Here is a 20,223-nt window from a genome sequence, read left to right on the forward strand (position 1 = left end):
ACTAGGGTAAGCCAAGACTTTTCCTATATTCAGCAAGACCACTACTTTTATTTCCTCTTTTCAGTCATTTTTTAAAGTCATTTTTATTTTGAACCGATTTTAAGTTGCCTTTTTTGTAATAAAAGAAAAGGAATAGGATCATATCATTCACTAAAGAAAAGGAGAATATCTCGTGAGCAACAAGTGATGAAAACTTTGACTCTTTCTTTGAAAGGTACATAATGACAAGGATTATAAGAAGGAAACACAACATTTATTTTAGCAAAATTCTTTCATAGTTGATCAAAGAGAATTGATTAGCCATGGAACTCAGAAGGAGGAAAAAATACATGAGCATATATTAGCATTTCTCCTTTCTCCAGCCATTTGCCTACTTTCTGATTCATCATTAGATTCCCAGGCAACAGGAGGAGTCTGTTTTCAGGGGAACAGCTGAGCCAGATCTGGAGAATGTCATTCTCTTTGTGGCATTGAATTATTTGACCATAATTACCCATGAAAGAAAAGAAAAATACAAAATGATCTTAAGTCCTATGGACCTTTTCTACTGCCATAATATTATGGCAGAGAGGCAGAAGGAAAGGGCTTATCTTGCCAGTAATCACATACTTTATACCATATATAAACTTGTAACTTAGCAATCGATACTCTAAATGTATGATTTTGTCCAATGATCAAAGAATGGGCATCCTCTGGAAGGAAGTGAATCACACTGATATTAACAGTTTAACTATAAACAAAATAAGCTAACAGAAATATGTTGTAACTGATAAGGGAGGAGGATTTAAGCTCTTAGAGAAGCAAATAAAAGAGTTGGAAGATTTGGCTTTTTTATGAGTCCAAAGGCAATGAAAATTCTATTTCATGTGATATTTGGCCATTTTATGTATATTATGCAAAATATCTATTGCAGAGGATAATGAAAATCTCAGTTGGGTTTTCTCCATTAAATGAATATAGGTTTTAATATTTGGGGATCTCAGCAGGAAAGTAGCTATAAGTGAGGATGACAAATATATATATATATATATATATATTATATATATATTTATATATATATATACACACATACACACATATATCAATATGTGTACAGATAAATGTGTGTATTTGAAAACATTAAATGAAGAGTAATGAACAGAACAAGATTTACAGAATAGGCATAAGTTTTATAACTCTGTCTTGAATATTGTCTTTGAGAGACAAAAACATAAGGTGCCGAATATGACAGACACAACAATACAAAATAAAAAATGTATTTTAATGAATGTAAAAATTATTTTAATGGCCTAAGTGTATTCCCTTATTTAGATGCTTATATAGCATCAGACTGTGGACTTGTTGGACAAAATGACTATTTTAACACAAAGTTATGGAGAAAATTAAAAAGCGTATGGATCAATAGATATAAATATGTAAGCAAACTTGGGGTATAAGTGTTATTATACCCATTTTACATTCAAGTAATCTGAAGTAGACTAAGTTTAAGTAACCTGTGCAAGGTCACACAGCTCATTTAAGACCATATCTGAACTCAGATCTGCCTAACTCAACAATTGGTCTTGTATCTATTATGATGGCTAAAAGAAACTCCCATAATTTCATAAGGAAATTTTACTTATATAAATCCATTATCTTAATCACTAGCTATGAAGATACCACAAATCATTTCATCTACTGAAGACTCAATTTGCTAAGCATAATTATAACAAATAATGTCAACACTGGATAAAAATACAAATATATTTACACTATTTTATATAAGAGAAAAAAAGGTTGAAGATTACATGCAATAACACTTCATAAAACATACAAGAACATGGAGGGTTAAATTATATCAAGAAAGTTATAGAGGAAAACAATTAAGCAATTATTCTAGGGAAGATTAACTTGGAAATCATAAATTGTTGTTTATAATAGGGTAGAAAGGATATTATAGGGAATAAAGATCATGGAAGTAGCTAGACTAGGTCATGTATATCCCAAGAAAGTTTGTGCCACAGCTAAGAAAATGGTAAGAGTATTCAGGTCAGTTAGTCAATAAGCATTTATTAAGTATCTATTGGCTACCACTAACTGGATTTAGCATTGGGGACAGAAAGAGGGGCAAAAAACCCATTCTTACCGTCAAGAAGCTTAGTCTAAAGTCAAGACAACAAGAAAATGACCATGCAAATACAAAATATATAGAAGATAGATTCTCTAAGCATATAAACAGGGAGAGATAACACATGTAAAAATTTTATACATTTAAATTATAAAAAAATTAAGCAGTTAGCATTACCAAATATTAGCTTATATACCTTCATTTTCATTTACATATTTTATGAAAATAATATTTACACATCTTTAATGTAGATATTAGAAAGAAAAAAAGCTTCATTCTAGAATAAATGACATGTTTATTCTCATACAATAAGAAATATGTGGCACACAAGTACCCACTGTACTTGATCTTTATTGATTATAAAAAACAAAACAAAGCAAAGCATTTTATCTATTAGAAGAAAATGCTTTCTAATCTTTCCTCTAAAAAGATGTCACTTGTGCATACTCCAAAATTCATAATAACACTCAAAATTTAGCCACATATATGACTTTATTTGAAACCTCATCATTCATATCATCAGATGAGATATAAAACAGGAAGAAAGACGCTGGCCAAACTATTCCAGAGGTGTACAAGTTGAAAATAGATTTTTGGACCATGGTGAAACTAGCCAAGTACTGTTGTTTGCTGATAATATTGGAGTGAGGGCATGAAAATCCCAGAAACCTCAGATTTTTTTTTGAATGAGATCCATAACTAATGAAAACACTTTGGCCTAACCATCCATCCACAAGAAACTATAGAATGTCTATTGTTTTGCCTATGATAAATCATTAAATGGTGAACCTAAATAGCCCCTCTATTCACATATTTATCTCAGATGATGAAAATGAACACTGTATGGAGCATAACATTTAAATTTTTTTAAAAGAGTAGGCTGGATTGCTTTTAACTATTTATTTTTTAATATCCCTAAACTTCTCTCTGAATCAAACATCTATTTTTTAATACCAATACTTTTTAAAGTTGGATTGTAATGGCAAGTCATGGAGCAATATAATCTCTAAAGAATTGAAAATGAGTATTACTGAGAGGACAATAGAGAAGCTCATGGCTTATGAGTGTATCTTACAGCACATAACTACAAAAATAGAAGAAATGCTTATATCAAAGGCACATCTTAATGAAAAGAATATGGACTTATCCTGTGAAAAGAGCAAAAGCTAATTGGCAATTGCCATCTTCCTCTTTTCTACTGGGATTCTTAGGATGTCAAGATAAAGTACAGGCAACTTCCAAAATGATGGGTAAGGCATGAATGGGTTAAAATGTGTGTACTTTAAGAGAATATTTATACTTATGAGATCACAGTTCCTTTGGAGTATTGATTTTTAGATCTCTTAGTTGTCTATTTTGTAAATTGACCAATAAATCTCTCAATCATTGCTTAGCTTTTAATACTATTTATGACTTTCTTTTGAAATATCATTTTAGCCTTTGATATTTGAAATATCTTCAGTGATATAATTTATCCAAACATCACTGCTAAGAATCAACTCTTGGAATAATTTTTTTTAAGTTATTTGGGAATAGTGCCTTTCATAATTCCCTTCAAAAATTTTACAATTAAAAATACCTGATTAAATTAAGTTATTCTGCTTGTGGATTTTAGAGGAAAGAAGTATTTTTTTTCCTATTAATTCTTTGGACTTGGGTCCAATAATACAAAAAGCCACCAGTAAATTAAGAATTATTTTACTTTTTTCTATACATCCTTGCCATATGTGGTGGTAATAATGAAATTCTGATGAAACTCAAAGAAATGAAGACATTTGTCCTAAGTCACAGAGCTAGTAAGTAGGCTAGAAGTTGCAACCAGGTCTCTAGACTCCATGTCAAGAACATTTTCCCCACATAAGTTGGATATCGGTATTCTTCTCCAAAAAGGAAATTGGAAAATATCTATATGTGTAAAATGGAAAGTTTTACTAAAATTTCCTCAATGAAATTAATTATAATCATTATAGATTCTTCTAACAATAGGTATGTTTTTCCTGTTGACTTTTCTCCCCTACTAGTACTGGAATTCTTACCTTGGGAAAAGCATTGGACAGAGAAAGCACAGACCGCTACATTTTGATAGTTACTGCTTCTGACGGCAGACCAGATGGGGTAAGTGAAATTCAAATGAATTTGCTTTAATAAAAAAAAACAAAAAACCAAAAAACTTAGTTATTTTAATGGCTGTTTTATATTGAGAAAATAACCTGCTGGAATTATGGACATGTTTCTTCATCTTGAGATCACTTTATGGTTTGGAACAAGGCAGGGAAAGTCCAAATACTATTTGGAGATCTGCCATTTTGAAAATATATCTCTGAAATCTTTAGACTTATGGCAGGTGGTATGTCATATTGATGTGCTGGTCAAAATGAAAGACTATGACTATCTTCCATAATAGTTGCACAGGCATGGTTAAAGAACAGTTTGAAAAAAGCATTGATGTTTTAGTGCAAGGAAAAGTCAAGTGATAACATAAGTCTTAACTTAATTGCCCTCCCTCCCCTCATCCAATTTTTTAGTACCATTCTCCTGCTATGAAACTTATTTCATGTTCATTTCGTATTTACTTATATGTACTCCTGACAATAAAATGCAAGCTCTTTGAATGCTGAAGTGATATTCTTTTTGTTTTTGCATTCCCAAAACATAGCATGATGTCTGGTAATGGCTCCTATGATATGAAATTTCATTCACAGAGGCTAATACAATCTTGGATTTCTTTAAGAGAGTTATGTCTTCCCCAAAATAGGGAAATGATAGTTACTCTGTACATTGTTCTGGTAATACCATATCTATAGTATTTACTGTGTTGTTGAATTTTGATCCTGATATTTTAAGAGGATCTTCTTGATGAAGTAGAGAAGTCAGAGGAAAGCACTCTATGAGATCATGACATATTAGGATGTTTTCCAGAGACAAGAGATACTTTACCAGAGGAGGAAACCAAGGCTGAGGGCAGGAATACTTACAGTCTAATAATTAGTATATACCATGTAAACACCAGTGTATGTACACATACACATATACCTATACACACATATACACATGTGTATATTTATATGTATATTTTATATATGTGTTTATATATTTAGGTATGCAAGCCCATATGTACATAAATACACACACACACACACACACACATATATATATATATAGGGAGAGAGAGAGAGAGAGAGAGAGAGAGAGAGAGAAAGGAAGAGAGAGAAAGGGAGAGAGATAAATAGATACATATTAGATAGATAGATAGATGGATGGATGGATAAATTGGAGATACTGTCAGATTAAAGATGGTAGCATTTGGGGAGGAAAGTCTGATAAAGGTGGTTTAATGTGAAATCCAGTACTATCCATTATGAAGCAGACTGTCACAATCATAGTGATTCAATTTCCCTATGCTACTTCTGGAACACTGTATATGTACACTGGTTCTGGCCAATAATTAGCATCTTTTCATTGGGACAGAATCTTCCCCAACTTGTTCATGAGTGTCATGAGTTTTGAAAATATGGGATCAACTTTATGCTCCAGTTACTCATGAAAGGAAGTTTTCAGTTGAAGGAACTACAGGGAAACTCCAAAAATTACTCTGGAATGAAGTTTTAGTTCCCTTATCTGAACATCTAAATAACAGCTTTTTGTACTTCACCACTTTGAAAAAAGGTACAACCAAGGCTAGGCCAGTACAGAGCAAAGTTATTCTCACTTCCAATAGCAATCTTTCTAAATCATTTGGACTATTTTTCCACACCTAGAATTTAGGACGATAGAGTTTCCTAGAGGCAAGATGAGTTTTTTTTTCTGATATTTCATTTATTTACTTGCTTAACTAATATTTATTAAGCTCATTTATATTAACAATAAATGCACTACTCTATCCAGATATCTCTAAAATTAATAGTCATGCATGAGATAAGGATGGAAATCAGAAATCAGTAGAAATCCTTTGCTGAGCAATGCTTCACTTATAGGCACATTGGCCATTCTGGTTGTCTGCTTCCCTGCATCTTCTCTGGAGGAAATCTGACCAAAATGGATCAGAGCTCTGTCAAATAGTTCCATGATAGATCCTGTCAATTTTCCCATTTGTTAATAATATTGGCTGCAGTTTATTTATCTCATCGATGTAGGAAAACTTCAATGAGGAAACTCCTTCCATCTCTGTAGATTAGAAGCAGGTATTAGAAGCAAAAGATACCTTTGGGAAATTGCATGGAACCTGAATGACTCATCCAGGATAAAACATACAATGAGTGTCAAATTTTTTTTAATGACCTTGGTTAGGTTAAAAAGACTTAAGATGGAGTTTTAAAAAGATAACAAACAAAAAGAACTCACACATATTTCTAATGGCAAAAATTCAACTAAGCACAATTTATAAGTGGTGGGCTCCTCAAATGAATGCATTGTTGAAATAAATGAATTGTATGGAAGATGGTTTTCTTTAAAATACTTAGAGCTGTCGATGTCCCTCTTCCAATTTATTATAACTCTTTCTCTGACTATATAATAGAAAAGCAACTATTAGTCCCTGATTTATGGGAAAGGTGGAGTTAGTCCCTTACATAGTTAACATTTTTTTGGTGCATACTAGATGTCAGGTACTTTGCTAAACTCTTTAAAATAAATCATTTGATCCTCCCAACAAACCCTGGAAGTTAGGTACTTTATTATCCCCATTTTACAGATGAGATAAAAACAGAGGTTAATTCACTTGTCCAAAATCACATAGCTTAATGCCAGTTTTGATTTCAACTCTTTCTAACTCCAATGACTTTGTAAAGCTATTTTAGGTCACATCATCTTGACAGTCAGGATGGCCATGTTTCTACTAGACCATGATACCTCTTCTGCTTATTCAAAAAAGCTATCAGGGAGTATTTAGCTCTCCTTAAATCTTCTAGTATGAAGAGGGTACATGTTCTATTGTTATTCTCTTGACTGAATGAAAAGATTTAGAAATAAATGAAAATACCATTGAATAATTCATTCCTTCAGAATTTCTGCATACCTTTATTTAGGTTTTCTTTTCACAAAGGAAATAATATCTTATGGGATGCTCTCAACAGGAGATCTTCCTAAACTCTTCTTTGTCAATATTTTTTTTTCCTTCTTGGAGTTGAGTACTATATATTTGGAATTTTCCCTTCTCCTATCTCTATAAACCCAAAGATCCTTAAAGATTAGTGTTATTTTATTGGAGAAGGGGTGTTTTTTCTATCCTAACATAGGATATTCTCATCTAGCAGAGGACTTTGAGTAAATGTGTTTGAAACATGCTTGCTTTTAAATAATTAAATTAAATTTAGTTAGGTGGTTAGAAGGAATATTAATCACAGCCTCCCAGTAGCCACTCATATGGCTTGAGTATCTATACATTAATCAAATTACAAACCCCATGTGATGGAATGTCTTGGAGTCATACCATGAGTTTTAGGATCTATAAAATGATGAGATCAACTTTAAGAGAAATGGTTAAAATAAAATAGAAAATCTCTCTCTTTTAAATATCCAATGCTCTTTTCAATATTATATGCCTATAATAAACACATGGAAAAGTCAAAGGGAGTTTTGAGAAGGAAATAATTAAAGAAATGAAGAACATGACTTATGGTGAAAGATTAATGGATAACTTGACTTGGCACTGACTGAGAGAGAAGATACCAGCCAGAAAGAGTAGAAGGAGGAGGGTTTCTTTGGCTCAGAACAAAGAGAGATAATTAGAATGGAATAAAATTAGGGAGGAACATTGATGTGAACCATCCAGAGAAAGTCATGGTTATGAGAAATAGATTATAAAACAGAAAGGGAATTACAGCTCTACTACTGAGAATATTTTAATCATGGACATTAAATGAAAAAGAAAAGTATAATGAAGAACAATATTCCATGGGCAAAAACTAATGAAGATGAATTAGTCTTTTAAATACATTATTCATGCATCCATCTAGGAGCTAGTTTTCTTAGACCATAAGAAAATTTGAAAATTCCCTTTGAAACGGAATTATTTCATCTGGTGAGGTTTTGTAATCGTTCTTCCATATTCTTCTAACTCCTAATTCTGACCTTAGAGTCTCATTTGGTCATTATTTGGACTCTGATGACTCCTAATGAGTGTTCACAGCAACTGTTTCTGTTTTGGCCAGAAACCCTGAGGGTTTTCCTCTCCTGAATTGATTTTTTGACTAGGTAAAAGAGGTCATTCTTTGCCTCAGCTCTTACTTTTCCTTAATCACTTAGAAGTTGCCTCAGACACACTGAAACCTGTTAAATAACTTAGCCTAAAAAGGTCAAAGCATCCAACTACATCCAAGGCCAAGTCCATTTGTCCTGATCTATATCTTGTCATTGGACCAAGATGACTTCAGAGGAAAGAATAAGACTAATAAGTTTTCATTCCTCTACCTCAGTTAAATGCAATTCATTTGCAAGTAATGACATCATTTTCCTGATACCATGGTCCTTTACAAAAAGAAAGGAAAAAATAACAATTATGACCAAAGATATTTGTATTCATTGACCTGTTTATAATCAGAAGAATTATCATCAACTTTCTCTCAAAGAATAAACAAACTTAACCAGTTCTAATCCATCCTATTTCAATCATTCCTATGTCAATTTAAATGATAGGATGATTAACAATCACTAACTCAGAGAGGTTTGAAAACAGAGCTATCATTAAACCATGGTGGATCTTGAGAAGTACTGATGCTTCCTTTTTGAAAATTCAGAACCAGAAGAGTAGCACTTTCATAATTCCATTGTGTGGTGAAAATTTACCAAAATTTATCAAAATAACATTTCACTTTTTCATCAGCACTGATTGCTATGTACAAATGCTTGAACTTTCTGAACTAATAATTTATTTTTTGGACAAATCAGTCTTGGCACATATTCAGCATTGACAAGCCATTTTCATAGGTGCCTGTTGTCTGAAGGAACGACAAACTAGATAGCTTCTGAGAATTTGCTTGAAGATGATACATATTTTAGTAACCTTGAGAGGAGACTGTTATCTGAGCCTAATTATTGGAAGTGCTAATAATTATCATGAAGACAGACTTGGAAAAACAACTACCATTATTAAGGGTTCTACCAAAAGCTAGAAGAATTTTTTTTTAATATCCTTTTAAGTGTAGCTAGCTAATAAGTTAAAATCAATTATGACTGACCTTAAGGAAAACTATTAGCTCAATGTATAAAAAGAAAGAGGTATGGTTCATTATATTTAAGGCATTGCTTCACCTTGTGAAAGTAATCTCCCAAAACAAGGAATATAATAAAATAATTGAGACATAGATAAGCCACACTGTTTTTGCTTTGTTTTATCTTTTGTTTTTCTGGGGGGTTGGGGGCAATTAAGGGGTTTTGTTTTATGTTGTGATACTGCTCATGATTTTTATAAATAGCAACATTCTATCACTGGTGCTATAGTAGGAGGAATGCAAGGATATTACAGGCGCTTGAGTTTGAAGTGATCATCTCACATTAAACAATAAAAAACTGTACATGGTGATCTTGAAAAAGCCATGATGTGCACCCCATAAATGATTTCAAAAGAATTGTAGAAAAATTTGTCATTGGGAAAATATATACCAATTAAGTGAATCATCTGAGGACTCCACTGATATATTTATGATTTCAAAATAAAGCAAGGAAGGTTGGCAGATTATGGTATGAATTTGGGAATGAATGTAGATAGCAGCTTCCCTGGATGAACAAGCATAGAGAATGGAATAGAGTTCTTATCTGCCATGAAAATGAGGTTAGTTTTTTGTCTTGTTTTGTTTTTCCCTCAAAAGGCACTGAAACCATTCTGAAGACATAACTGGGACAAGTTACTAAGACTTCAGTTCTTCATGTATAAAATCTTAAGTATAAAATCCAGCCCCATTAGGGGAAGGAAAAACTTGTTCTTTTTTAATTTATTGATGATACCAGTAAGGGTAATATAGAAGAAGGGAAATTATGCCAAAGTGAATCAATGTTGTATTCTTATTTTTTTTTTCCAATTTCATGTAGACACAAATTTTTAACACTCACTTTTTTAAATTGTTAAGTTCCAAAATATCGCCCTTCCTCCCTTCTCTATTCACTACCCAAAAAGATAAGGATTTTAATTAGATTATGTATGTGCGATTATCTAAAACATATTTCATCCAGCAGTGCCATTACTGAGTCTATATCCCAAATAAATCAAAAAGGAGGGAAAAGGACTCATGTGTGCAAAAATATTTATAGCAGTTCTTTTTGTGGTGGCAAAGAATTGGAAAAGGAGTGGATGCCCATCAATGGCTGAATATATCATGGCATGTGAAGTTAATTGGAATATTATTGTTCTATAAAACATGATTAAGCTGATTTTAGAAATGCCTGAAAAGATTTACATGACATGAAACTAAATGAGACAAGCAGAACCAGGAATACAGTGTACATAATGACAGCAAGAATATGGGTAGATCAATTATGAAAGACTTGGTTCTTCTCAGTGGTTCAGTGATCCAAGGCAATCCCAATAGACTTTTGATGGAAAATGCTATCTGCATTCGGAAAAAGAACTATGAAGATTGAATGTAAATTGGCATATATTATGTTCACTCCTTTTTCTGTTTTTTTTCCTCTTTTCTATTATTTTTCCCTTTTCTTCTGATTTTTCTCTCCTAGCATGATTCATAAGGCAATTTTAATATCCTTTAAAAAATAAAACATATTTCCATATTATTCCCATTGTGCAAGAAGAAATGGACCAAAAGGGTAAAAAACACATGAAAAGATACAATGAAAATAATATACTTTGATCTACATTCAGACTCCATCAGTTCTTTCTCTGGATTTGATTAGTATTTTTCATTATGAGTTCTTTGGAATTGTCTTAAATCATCATATTCTTGGTTGATCATCACACAGTGTGGTTATTAATTGTGTCCAATGTCCTGCTAGTTCTGTTTACTTCACTTTGTATCAGATCCTGTAAGTATTTCCAGATTTTTTTCCTGAAATCTGCTTGCTTATCATTACTTATAGAACAATAGTATTACATTTCAAATGTCTAACCTTGTTCAGCTATTTCCCAATTTTTGGACATTCCCTCAATTTCCAATTGTTTGCTACCACACACACACACAAACCTGCTATAAATCTTTTTATACATGAAAGTTATTTTCCCTTTTTATGATTTTTTTTAGAGACACACCTATTAGTGGTGTATTAGGTCAAAGTGTAAGCATGGTTTGATTACCCTTTATACATAGTTCCAAATTGCTCTCCAGAATGGTTGGATCAGTTCACAGTTCTACCAAGAGTGTCTTGGTGTGCTGATTTTCTTATATCCTTGACAGAATTCATTATTTCCTTTTTCTGTAACATTAGGCAACCTGACAGGTATTAAGTGGGACTTCAGAGCTGTCTTAATCTGCATTTTTCTAATTAATAATGATTTAAAATAGACATTTTATATGACTATAAAAAGCTTATATTTCTCCATCTGACAGCTAACTTGTCATATCCTTTAACCATTCCTCAATATGACTTTATTTGTGTAAAAATGATTTATAATTGTGTTTACACAGTTCTCCAATTTGTCTTCACAGATAGACTCCTAAGTGTTTTATATTGCCTACAATTATTTTAAATGGAATTTTTCTGTCTTCTCTTACTTGGTATTATTGGCAATACACAAACACATACACACACATACATACACACACACACACACTCTAACAATATTGGTAATTTGGTTTTCTTCTCTTTTTTTTTTCAACCAAATTAACCAAGAGTTTATGTTATTGTTTTTTTATGAAACCAGTTTTTAGTTATATGTGTATATGTGTATACATAAACATTCTAGGATTCCCTAAAATATCACTCTATCATCTGCAAAGAACATTTCTGTTACCTCATTGCAAATTCTAACACTTTCAATTTTTTTCAACTCTTATTTCTATAGCTAACATTTTTAGTACAGCATTGAATAATACTATTCATAATGTGCATTTATCTCTAAATTTACTAAGGCTTTTAGCTTATCCCTATATATTGCTGGTGATTTTAAATAAATACTATCAATTTAAGAAAAGCTTCACTTATTTCCATACTCTCTAGTGTTTTAATAGGAATGGCTGCTATGTTTTATCAAAAAGCTTTTTCTGCACGTATTAAAATAATCATTTCATTTCTGTTAGTTTTGTTATTGATGTGGACAATTAGGTTGATACATTTCATACTTTTGAACCAACCCTGCATTCTTGGTATAAATCCTATATAATCGTAGTGTACAATCCTGGTGACATATTGCTTTAATCTTGCTAGCATTTTATTCATAAATTTGGCATCAGTGTTCATTATAGAAATTAGTTTATAATTTTCTTTCTCTGTTTTGCTGTTTCTGTTTTTGTTATCAATACCATATATATGACATAAAAAGAATTTGGTAGTACTCCTTCATTGATTTTCCCCAATAGTTTAAATTGGATTGAAATTAATCATTCTATAAAGGTTTGATAGATTTTGTTAGTGAATCCTTATTGCCCTAGGAATTTTTATTTATGGTGTTTATTGAGAGTGTGTTAAATATTTTTCTTAATGAGGCTATTTCAGTATTCTATTTTCTTTTTTCTTTTTTTTCTTTTTTTTTTGTTGTTGTTAATCTGGGCAATTTATATTTTTGTAAATATCCACTTCTATTAGATTGTCAGATTTATTGACTTACAATTAAGCAAAATATCTTTTAATTATTTCTCTAATTTCCTCTTCATTGGTGGGGATTCACCCTTTTCATTTTTTGATAGTGGTAATTTGGTTTTCTTCCTTTTTAAAATCAAATTAACCATTGGCTTTTCTATTGTGTTGAGTTTTTTAGTTTTATTTATTAGTTCAGTGAATTTCTTTCATTTTTATTAATTTCTGTTTTGATTTTCAGGATTTCCAATTTGGTATTTAATTGGGGAGTTTTAGTTTGCTCTTTTTGGAGATTTTTAAAATATATGCTCAATTCACTTTGCCTTCTAGAATATCATATTCCAAGCCCTCTGATCTTTTTACATATTAATCATGGTCCTGTGTGATCCTGACTATGATTCCTTTATGTTTTAAAGGTTTCTTTCTGCTTGCTTGCATTATTTTCTCCTTGACCTGAGAGTTCTGGAATTGGGGTTAGGGGAGTTTTCATTTTGGGTTCTTTTTCAAAATATTATCAATAGATTCTTTTAATTACCATTTTGTCATAGTTATGGGATATCAAGGCAGTTTTTCTTGATGAGTTTTTGAAAGATAGTGTTTAGGTTATTTTTGTGGTCATGTTTTCAAGTGGTCCAATAATTCTTAAATTATTTCTCCTGGTCTGTTTTCCAGGATAGTTGTTTTTCCAATGTGATATTTTGCATTTTTTTCTATTTTTCTTTTGATTTTGTTTGACTGATTCTTGATGTCTCAAAGAGTTATTAGTTTTCACTTGTCAAATTCTAATTTTTAATTATTTTTCTTCAGTTGCCTTTTGTATCCCTTTCCATTTGGCCAGTTTGACTTTTTAAGGGCTTGTTTACCTCCCCCAAGCTTTAACTCATTTTATGTTTCTCTTATATCACTCTCATTCCTTTTCCTAATTTTTCTTCTACTTCTTTTATTCTATTTTTTAAAAAGATCCTTTTTTTTTTTTATTTCTTCCAGGAAGACATTTTTTGGATCTGACAACTGTTTATATTTCCCTTTGACTTTTCATCTATGCTGGACTATGATCCACTTTTGTGATCGAACCTTTCTTGCATTAGACCTTCTAAATTTTGTTGGTCTAGAAATTTGTTTCACACAATCTTTTATGAGCTTTTTTGATTTGGAATTTATTTTGAATCAGGATGTAAAGTGGCTTCTAATTTGGGGAAAACTCAATCAACTTCCTACCTTTTCTCTACCATCTTTTCAACAACCTCTGAAAAAAAATTTCCTTTTTAAAAATGACTCAGATTGTCTTGCAACTATTTCTTTTCCTTCCAAATTGAACTTTTAATACAAAACTACCCAGAATAAAGTCCAGGCTACAACAGATGGGTTACAATTTGCATTATTGTAGAAAACATCCCAAGCAATGAGACCATAGATCAACCAACATATGTTTGTTGTTTTTTTTAATTACTCCAGTGGACACAGATATAGATGGGGCTAAAACCTGAGGGAGGAGGGAAAAGTAAAAAGCCTGGACACCAAGTGCCCAGATCTTCTTAGGGGAAATGACTTTTTCCATATATAATTTGTAATCACTTACAAATATGGAACACAAAATTGTCAAAAAAAAAATACTGAGTAGATATACTACATCTCCATTTTGTCCTATATGTCAGAGAGAAGGGGTTCAGAGACTTTAATTTATCATTGCTGAGAAAGGACATGACTTTTCCTTTCAATTTCAGGAGCATTTATTTTTGTCTTAATCTTATATCTAACAGTATTGTTTAGTCCTATGTTCTCTGTGATGTCTGGTTGTTGGAAATATATCTTCAAAAGATAAATAACCTCACCAATGAATACTAAAACCTTCCCATTAAAAAAAAGAATGGTTTTGTCATTATAAACTTGTTCTCCCTCATATATAACATGAAATCAGAATCCTTAGACTAATTAAAATTACCTATTTCTCTTAGGTGCACAGGTGATTGAAGGAGCTAATTATTCGTGGTGTAAATAGAGTTTTATCATTGTTGTATAATATTCAAGGAAAGGAGAGAGATGTGTCTATCTGAGATTCAGACAAAGGGAAATTGTTATTTCTCATTGAGAAGTTCAGTAAGGAAGCAAAACCTAAGATTTAGGCAGGCAGATAGAGCTAATTTCTAACTCTAATTCTGACAACTGTAATTCTGATTTTAACTTAAGTGATGTAGAGGCATATCAGTGAAGAAGTAAGGAGTGACAAAGAAAAAGGCATTTCCAAGCTGTGCCATTGTCTCCTTGAAATGCACTCAAGTAATCTGGATTTCAATGATGCTTCAAGGTCTCTCCTTGTTATTGAGTACCATGACAGGCTTCAAAAATATAGAGTTCCTTAATAAAAAGGTATGCACCAAGACTAATGAGTTAGATCACAGATTTGATTACAAATCAGGCTGGGTGTCAGGAGATAGGAAATACAAATGGCTAATATTTAATTCAAAAATCCCTTTGTCAATTTAACCAAAAGCAAGAAAAAAGCAAACAAGCTTTCACAAGGACAATGTTCTATTGAAATCTAAGATGAGAATGTGGCTCCCCTGCACATTTTACATTTTCCTTTTATTTATTAAAGCATTTATTAATTGCCTACTAGGTTTAAAGCATTATGTAACGCCAGTTGAAAAAATGGCTTTGGGAGACACAGACAGCAACAATAGTAACTAATCCCTGATCTTGAAGAAATTATGTTTGAATGAAAGAAGGGAGGGAGGAAGGAAGAAAGGGAATAAAGGAGAGAGGGAGGAAGGGAGGGAGAGAGGGAGGAAGGAAGGAAGAGAGGGAGCAAGGAAAGAAGAGAGGGAGGGAGGAAGGAAGGAAAAAAGTATAAAATGATTACAATGTATAAACTACTACATCAAACACTGGAGATACAAATAGAAAGATAACAACCCTAAATCTCAAGGAACTTCTATTCTAAAGGAGAGAATGACATATACAGCAGATGATTTTGCTGATTTAATGGGAAGGCCCAGTAGGGTCCTAAGGGAGAAGCAGCAGGCAGACAGTATATCAAATTGTGTCATTTTCCATTAATCAAACAATATCAGTTTCTGGTGGTGAAGTAGATGGTATTGAGTACTTTGGAATTGAGAACTTGTGGGGGAGCTTTATAAGTTGGGGCTGGTGAAAGTATAGAGGTCACCATGCCACTTAACCTTACATTGCAATTAGTGTTATTGTGCCAGGGATATTGGAGTCCTCCCTGAAGGAGCTGCTGCCCTACTTGATGGCTCTGATGTGGGGGTTAAAAGTACAGATAGTATTGTGGAGGCTCAGCTTTCCCCCTATTCTTCCATGTTTGCCTACAGATCTCACCAATGGTAATAGTACAGTTGATTTCATAGGAATTGCTTGATTCCATTCACTCTTTCAAATATTCAGATTTCAGGCAATCAAAACAGTCACATACAATTTAAACAGATATTTCTAATATTTTCATCTTTACTGAATTACACCATTCCCAAACTTTGTAGTCATTAACTCCAAGAAAAAGTTGGCTGTTCCAGTTGCAAATATTCCTTAACTAGCTTGGTGTTTTCACTTGAAGTTTTGATCAACAGCGCCATGAACTCTGGATTGCTTAACAAACAGAACACTAGCAATTCAATTACAAACTTTTTTCTGTGGATCAGCTGTGATAATGACCTTTGTGTTTTGTAAGACCCTGGATTCTTCTTTTGTTTTTCTTTTTCTTTTTTTTTTTTTTTTTGTCTTTTAATGAAGAGTTGTTATATGGAAGAGGTATTAAATTTGTCCTACTTGTCCCCAGAAGGCTGAACTAGGAACAGAGGATGTAAGTTACCAAGAGCAAATTTTATCCAGATGTCAGAAAACTCTTTCTGAACAGGGAAAACTCTGCCAGTAAGAAAGGAGGCTTCTAGAAAGGGTATGGGTTTGCCCCCTCTTTGGTATTCTTCAAGGAGAAGGTGATCATTTGCCAGATACCTATTCATAATCACCAGTCATTTGTTAAGTAACTAGTATGTCTGTGGCACTGTGCTAGGCACCTGGGACCCAAAGATAAAAATGCAACTCTCTGCCCTTAAATAGCTTTCATTCTAACAAAGGAAATCACACGTATGTTAGTAAATATAAAATATATATAAGGTAAACTGAAAGAGCTTTGGGGATTACAAATGGGAATTACAAATAGGAATATCTGGGGGATCAAGAAAATCCTAATAGGAGAGAACTCCAAATGAGCTTTCAGAGAACCAAAGATTGTAAGGAACAAGAGTGGAGATGGAGTGCATTCCAGTAATGGCAGATACCCTGTTCAAGACATAAAGAAAGGAAATGGAATTTTATGTGTTAGAAACAAGAAGAAGTCTGGGTCAGCTGGAAATTGGTCATTCTGTTTAGGAATAATATATAATAAACCTGAAAAAGGAGATTGATGAAAATTGTGAAGATTTTAAATAGTCAAACAGGAATTTCATTTTCCTAAACAAAAACAAGAGTGATGCAATGGACAGAGCACCCAAGCTAGACGCAGAAAGACTCATCTTTGTGAGTTCAAGTCCAGCCTTACAATTCCGACCTGGGTTAGCTGTTCAAATCATAAACTCCTGTTTGTCTCAGTTTCCTCATCTGAAAAATAATCTAGAGAAAGAAATAGCAAACCACTCCAGTATTTTTATCAAGGAAATCCTAAAGAGGATCATAGTGAGACATTTGAAATGATTGAATAATAATATATCAAGATCTGCAAAGATATAGCTAGAAAAAAATGCATATATAAATAATATACACACTTATCTTTATATATACATAATAAATGTTGGATACATGCATGTATATATATGTACAGATATATGATAACATATCTTCATAATCATCGTTGACATAAATGCTAAAGACTTCATTTCTACATGATTGACAAAGTCAGGGAAACTTTACTTCAACCTAATTTCAGGTACTTACTATCTTTGTGATTTTAGGCAAATCTCTTAACTGCTCTGTGTCTCTGTTGCTCCAACTTTAAAAGTAGGACAATGATAACCCCTAGCAAAGGCATCTAGGTGGTACAGTGTATAGAGCACTAGCCCTGAAGTCAGGAGGACTGAGTTCAAATATGATTTCAGACTCTTAACACTTCCTAGATGTGTGACTCTGGGCAAGTCACTTAACCCCAATTGCCTCAGCCAAAAGAAAAAAAAAAAGCATCTACTTTTCAGAGATGGTTTGAGACTGAAAAGAAATAGACAAATCTTAGAGAATTGCACAAGTGTTATTTATAGATAAGGTTAATTGAATCTGAAAAAGGTTAATGACTTGCCCATTATCCCACTACTAATACATACCTGGGGCAAGATGCATATTCTGGTCACCCTAACTCTAAGTTCAATTCTCTAGCCTTTTAACATCTAGATAAATTCAGGTTGAGAATTAGAGAAAAGAATAGGGTAACTGTAGGGCACAACGGCAAGGGGATAGAATTGGTCCAGACAAAGAGAAGGGCCATCCATCTCTTTATTAGAAACTAGAGGAAAAGGGTCTATAATAAGGCATAACAAGAGACTCTGAGATGTAGAGAGGGGAAGAAATGGGAGCTCTAAGCTAAAGACCAGTACTCCATCATATATGAGGTGAGGCCCTCTGATACTCGCTAGATGGAAGGAGTCTGCCCGAAAATCCTGAAGAGTTGCTCTGGGCTGAGTGAGGGAATTAGAGAACATTAAGAATATTTCCTCTTGAATAGATTTCCAGTTCTCTAGGTTGAGGTGATGAATGCTTCCAGCAACTTTCAGCTCCATATGATTAGAAGGAGAGATGGATAATACAGAAGAGACATTTGTTCAGATGGATATAATATATGCCTAGATGGTCCCAGAGGAAACTCTCGCCTCTGATTCTGTGATAGAGATTTTGTTGGGATCTTGAGATAATATACACAAAACACTTTGCAGAATTCAAATCTATATAATGTACTGAGTGCTATTATTGCTTGTTTAAAAATGTGCAATTTAGCCTGGAAGAGAAAAGATTCTCTTAAAAAAAAAAATTAAGCACACTTCTGTCATGTTCAAGAAAATAAGGTGAACAACAACTATTAAGGACATTTCAATTATATCAATTTTCCTGAATTTAACTCAGTAAGGAATATTTTGCAGCTGAATTCAACCTTCTGAAAAAGATAGGTATTTTGGTGGCCTTTTGGATGGCTAATCTCACCCTTCCTTCCTCCAAAGTTGTCACTTTCAATCTCAAAGAGGTCATGCATCCCTTGATGAGATCACCTGCTTACTTATGTTCCTTAACTACAGAACTACAGCTGACAGAGACCAATTTCACTAGCTTTCCACTGGATGTCCACATTCAGTTTTCTAAACTCAAAATATTATAAAGTTGAGCTTGTTTGTGATGTTGTTCTGACCTTGAAGGGACATCATTTCTGACTTGTCACATACATATTCCAATCCAAATAAACAATGTGGAGAGTGAACATTTGACTTCTGTCATTGCTGTGAAACTTTGGAAGTAGAGAAATAACCAATGGAGATAAAAGGGCAAATATGTCAAGTTCCAATTATTTATTAATATTTTTATTTTTACATTGCCAAATAAGGTTTTAATATAGTACATATGATATAAAGAGCAGAAAAAAATAAAAGGACAAATGTGTTGAGGTCAAGTGGTTTGTTTTCTTTCTTTACAGATATATGCAAGACTATGCTAAATGAGAATTTAATGTAGTTTAGTTAGTTTTCAGAGTAGTCGCAATGGGAAGTAAACTTTTTAAAGACTATAATGACCCTGAAAATTATTTGTCAATATCTGTGCCTAATATTTGATTGACAACAAGTTTAATTCTTTATGAAAGCAACTAATACACATACACACACACATATATATATGTGTGTACACACACACACACACATATATATATATATATAATCTATTCATTTGCCAAAGATTTAGTAATGATCTATTCAAGTATCATCATGTGCCAATCACAGGAGCAACTACTTGGCTCAGTGGATAGATTGCCAGACCTGAAGTTGGGAAGATTCATCTTCCTGAGTTCAAATCTGACCTCAGACACATACCAGCTATATATCCTACTTTCCTCAGTTTCCTCATCCGCAAAATGAGCCAGAGAAGGAAATAGCAAAGTCCTTTAGTATTTCTGCCAAGAAAACCCCAAATGAGATTTCAAGAACTCAGATACAATTGAAGTAATTGAACAACAACAAACACAGTTATAACTAGTGGGGGAAAGAAAGGAAGAAAAGAGGGGTGTGTTAGGAAAGGCCTTTTGCAGAAGATATTATTTGAGCTGAAATTTGGAGGAAACCAAGGAAACCAGAAGGATAGAATGATTGGGGGCATAGCTAGTGCAAAGAATAGGTGTGAAAGTAGAATATCCTGTCAATCAATGAACATTTGTTTTTCTTTGCAATTTTAATTAA

At 32.8% G+C, this 20,223-nt stretch overlaps 1 protein-coding gene across 2 annotated transcripts in view; it reads left to right on the forward strand.

Moving 5' to 3' along the window:
- The window catches only part of PCDH15 (protocadherin related 15), a 2,067,151-nt gene that overhangs the window by 1,749,950 nt on the left and 296,978 nt on the right, over positions 1-20,223 (forward strand). For both annotated transcript variants that reach the window (XM_031956966.1, XM_031956965.1), the window contains one exon: positions 4,129-4,222. In XM_031956966.1, the coding sequence (XP_031812826.1) occupies positions 4,129-4,222 (94 nt within the window). The remainder of the gene's footprint in view (positions 1-4,128; positions 4,223-20,223) is intronic.

The sequence above is a fragment of the Sarcophilus harrisii genome, chromosome 2 (assembly GCF_902635505.1).
Source record: "Sarcophilus harrisii chromosome 2, mSarHar1.11, whole genome shotgun sequence".
In the NCBI taxonomy this organism is placed as follows: domain Eukaryota; kingdom Metazoa; phylum Chordata; class Mammalia; order Dasyuromorphia; family Dasyuridae; genus Sarcophilus; species Sarcophilus harrisii.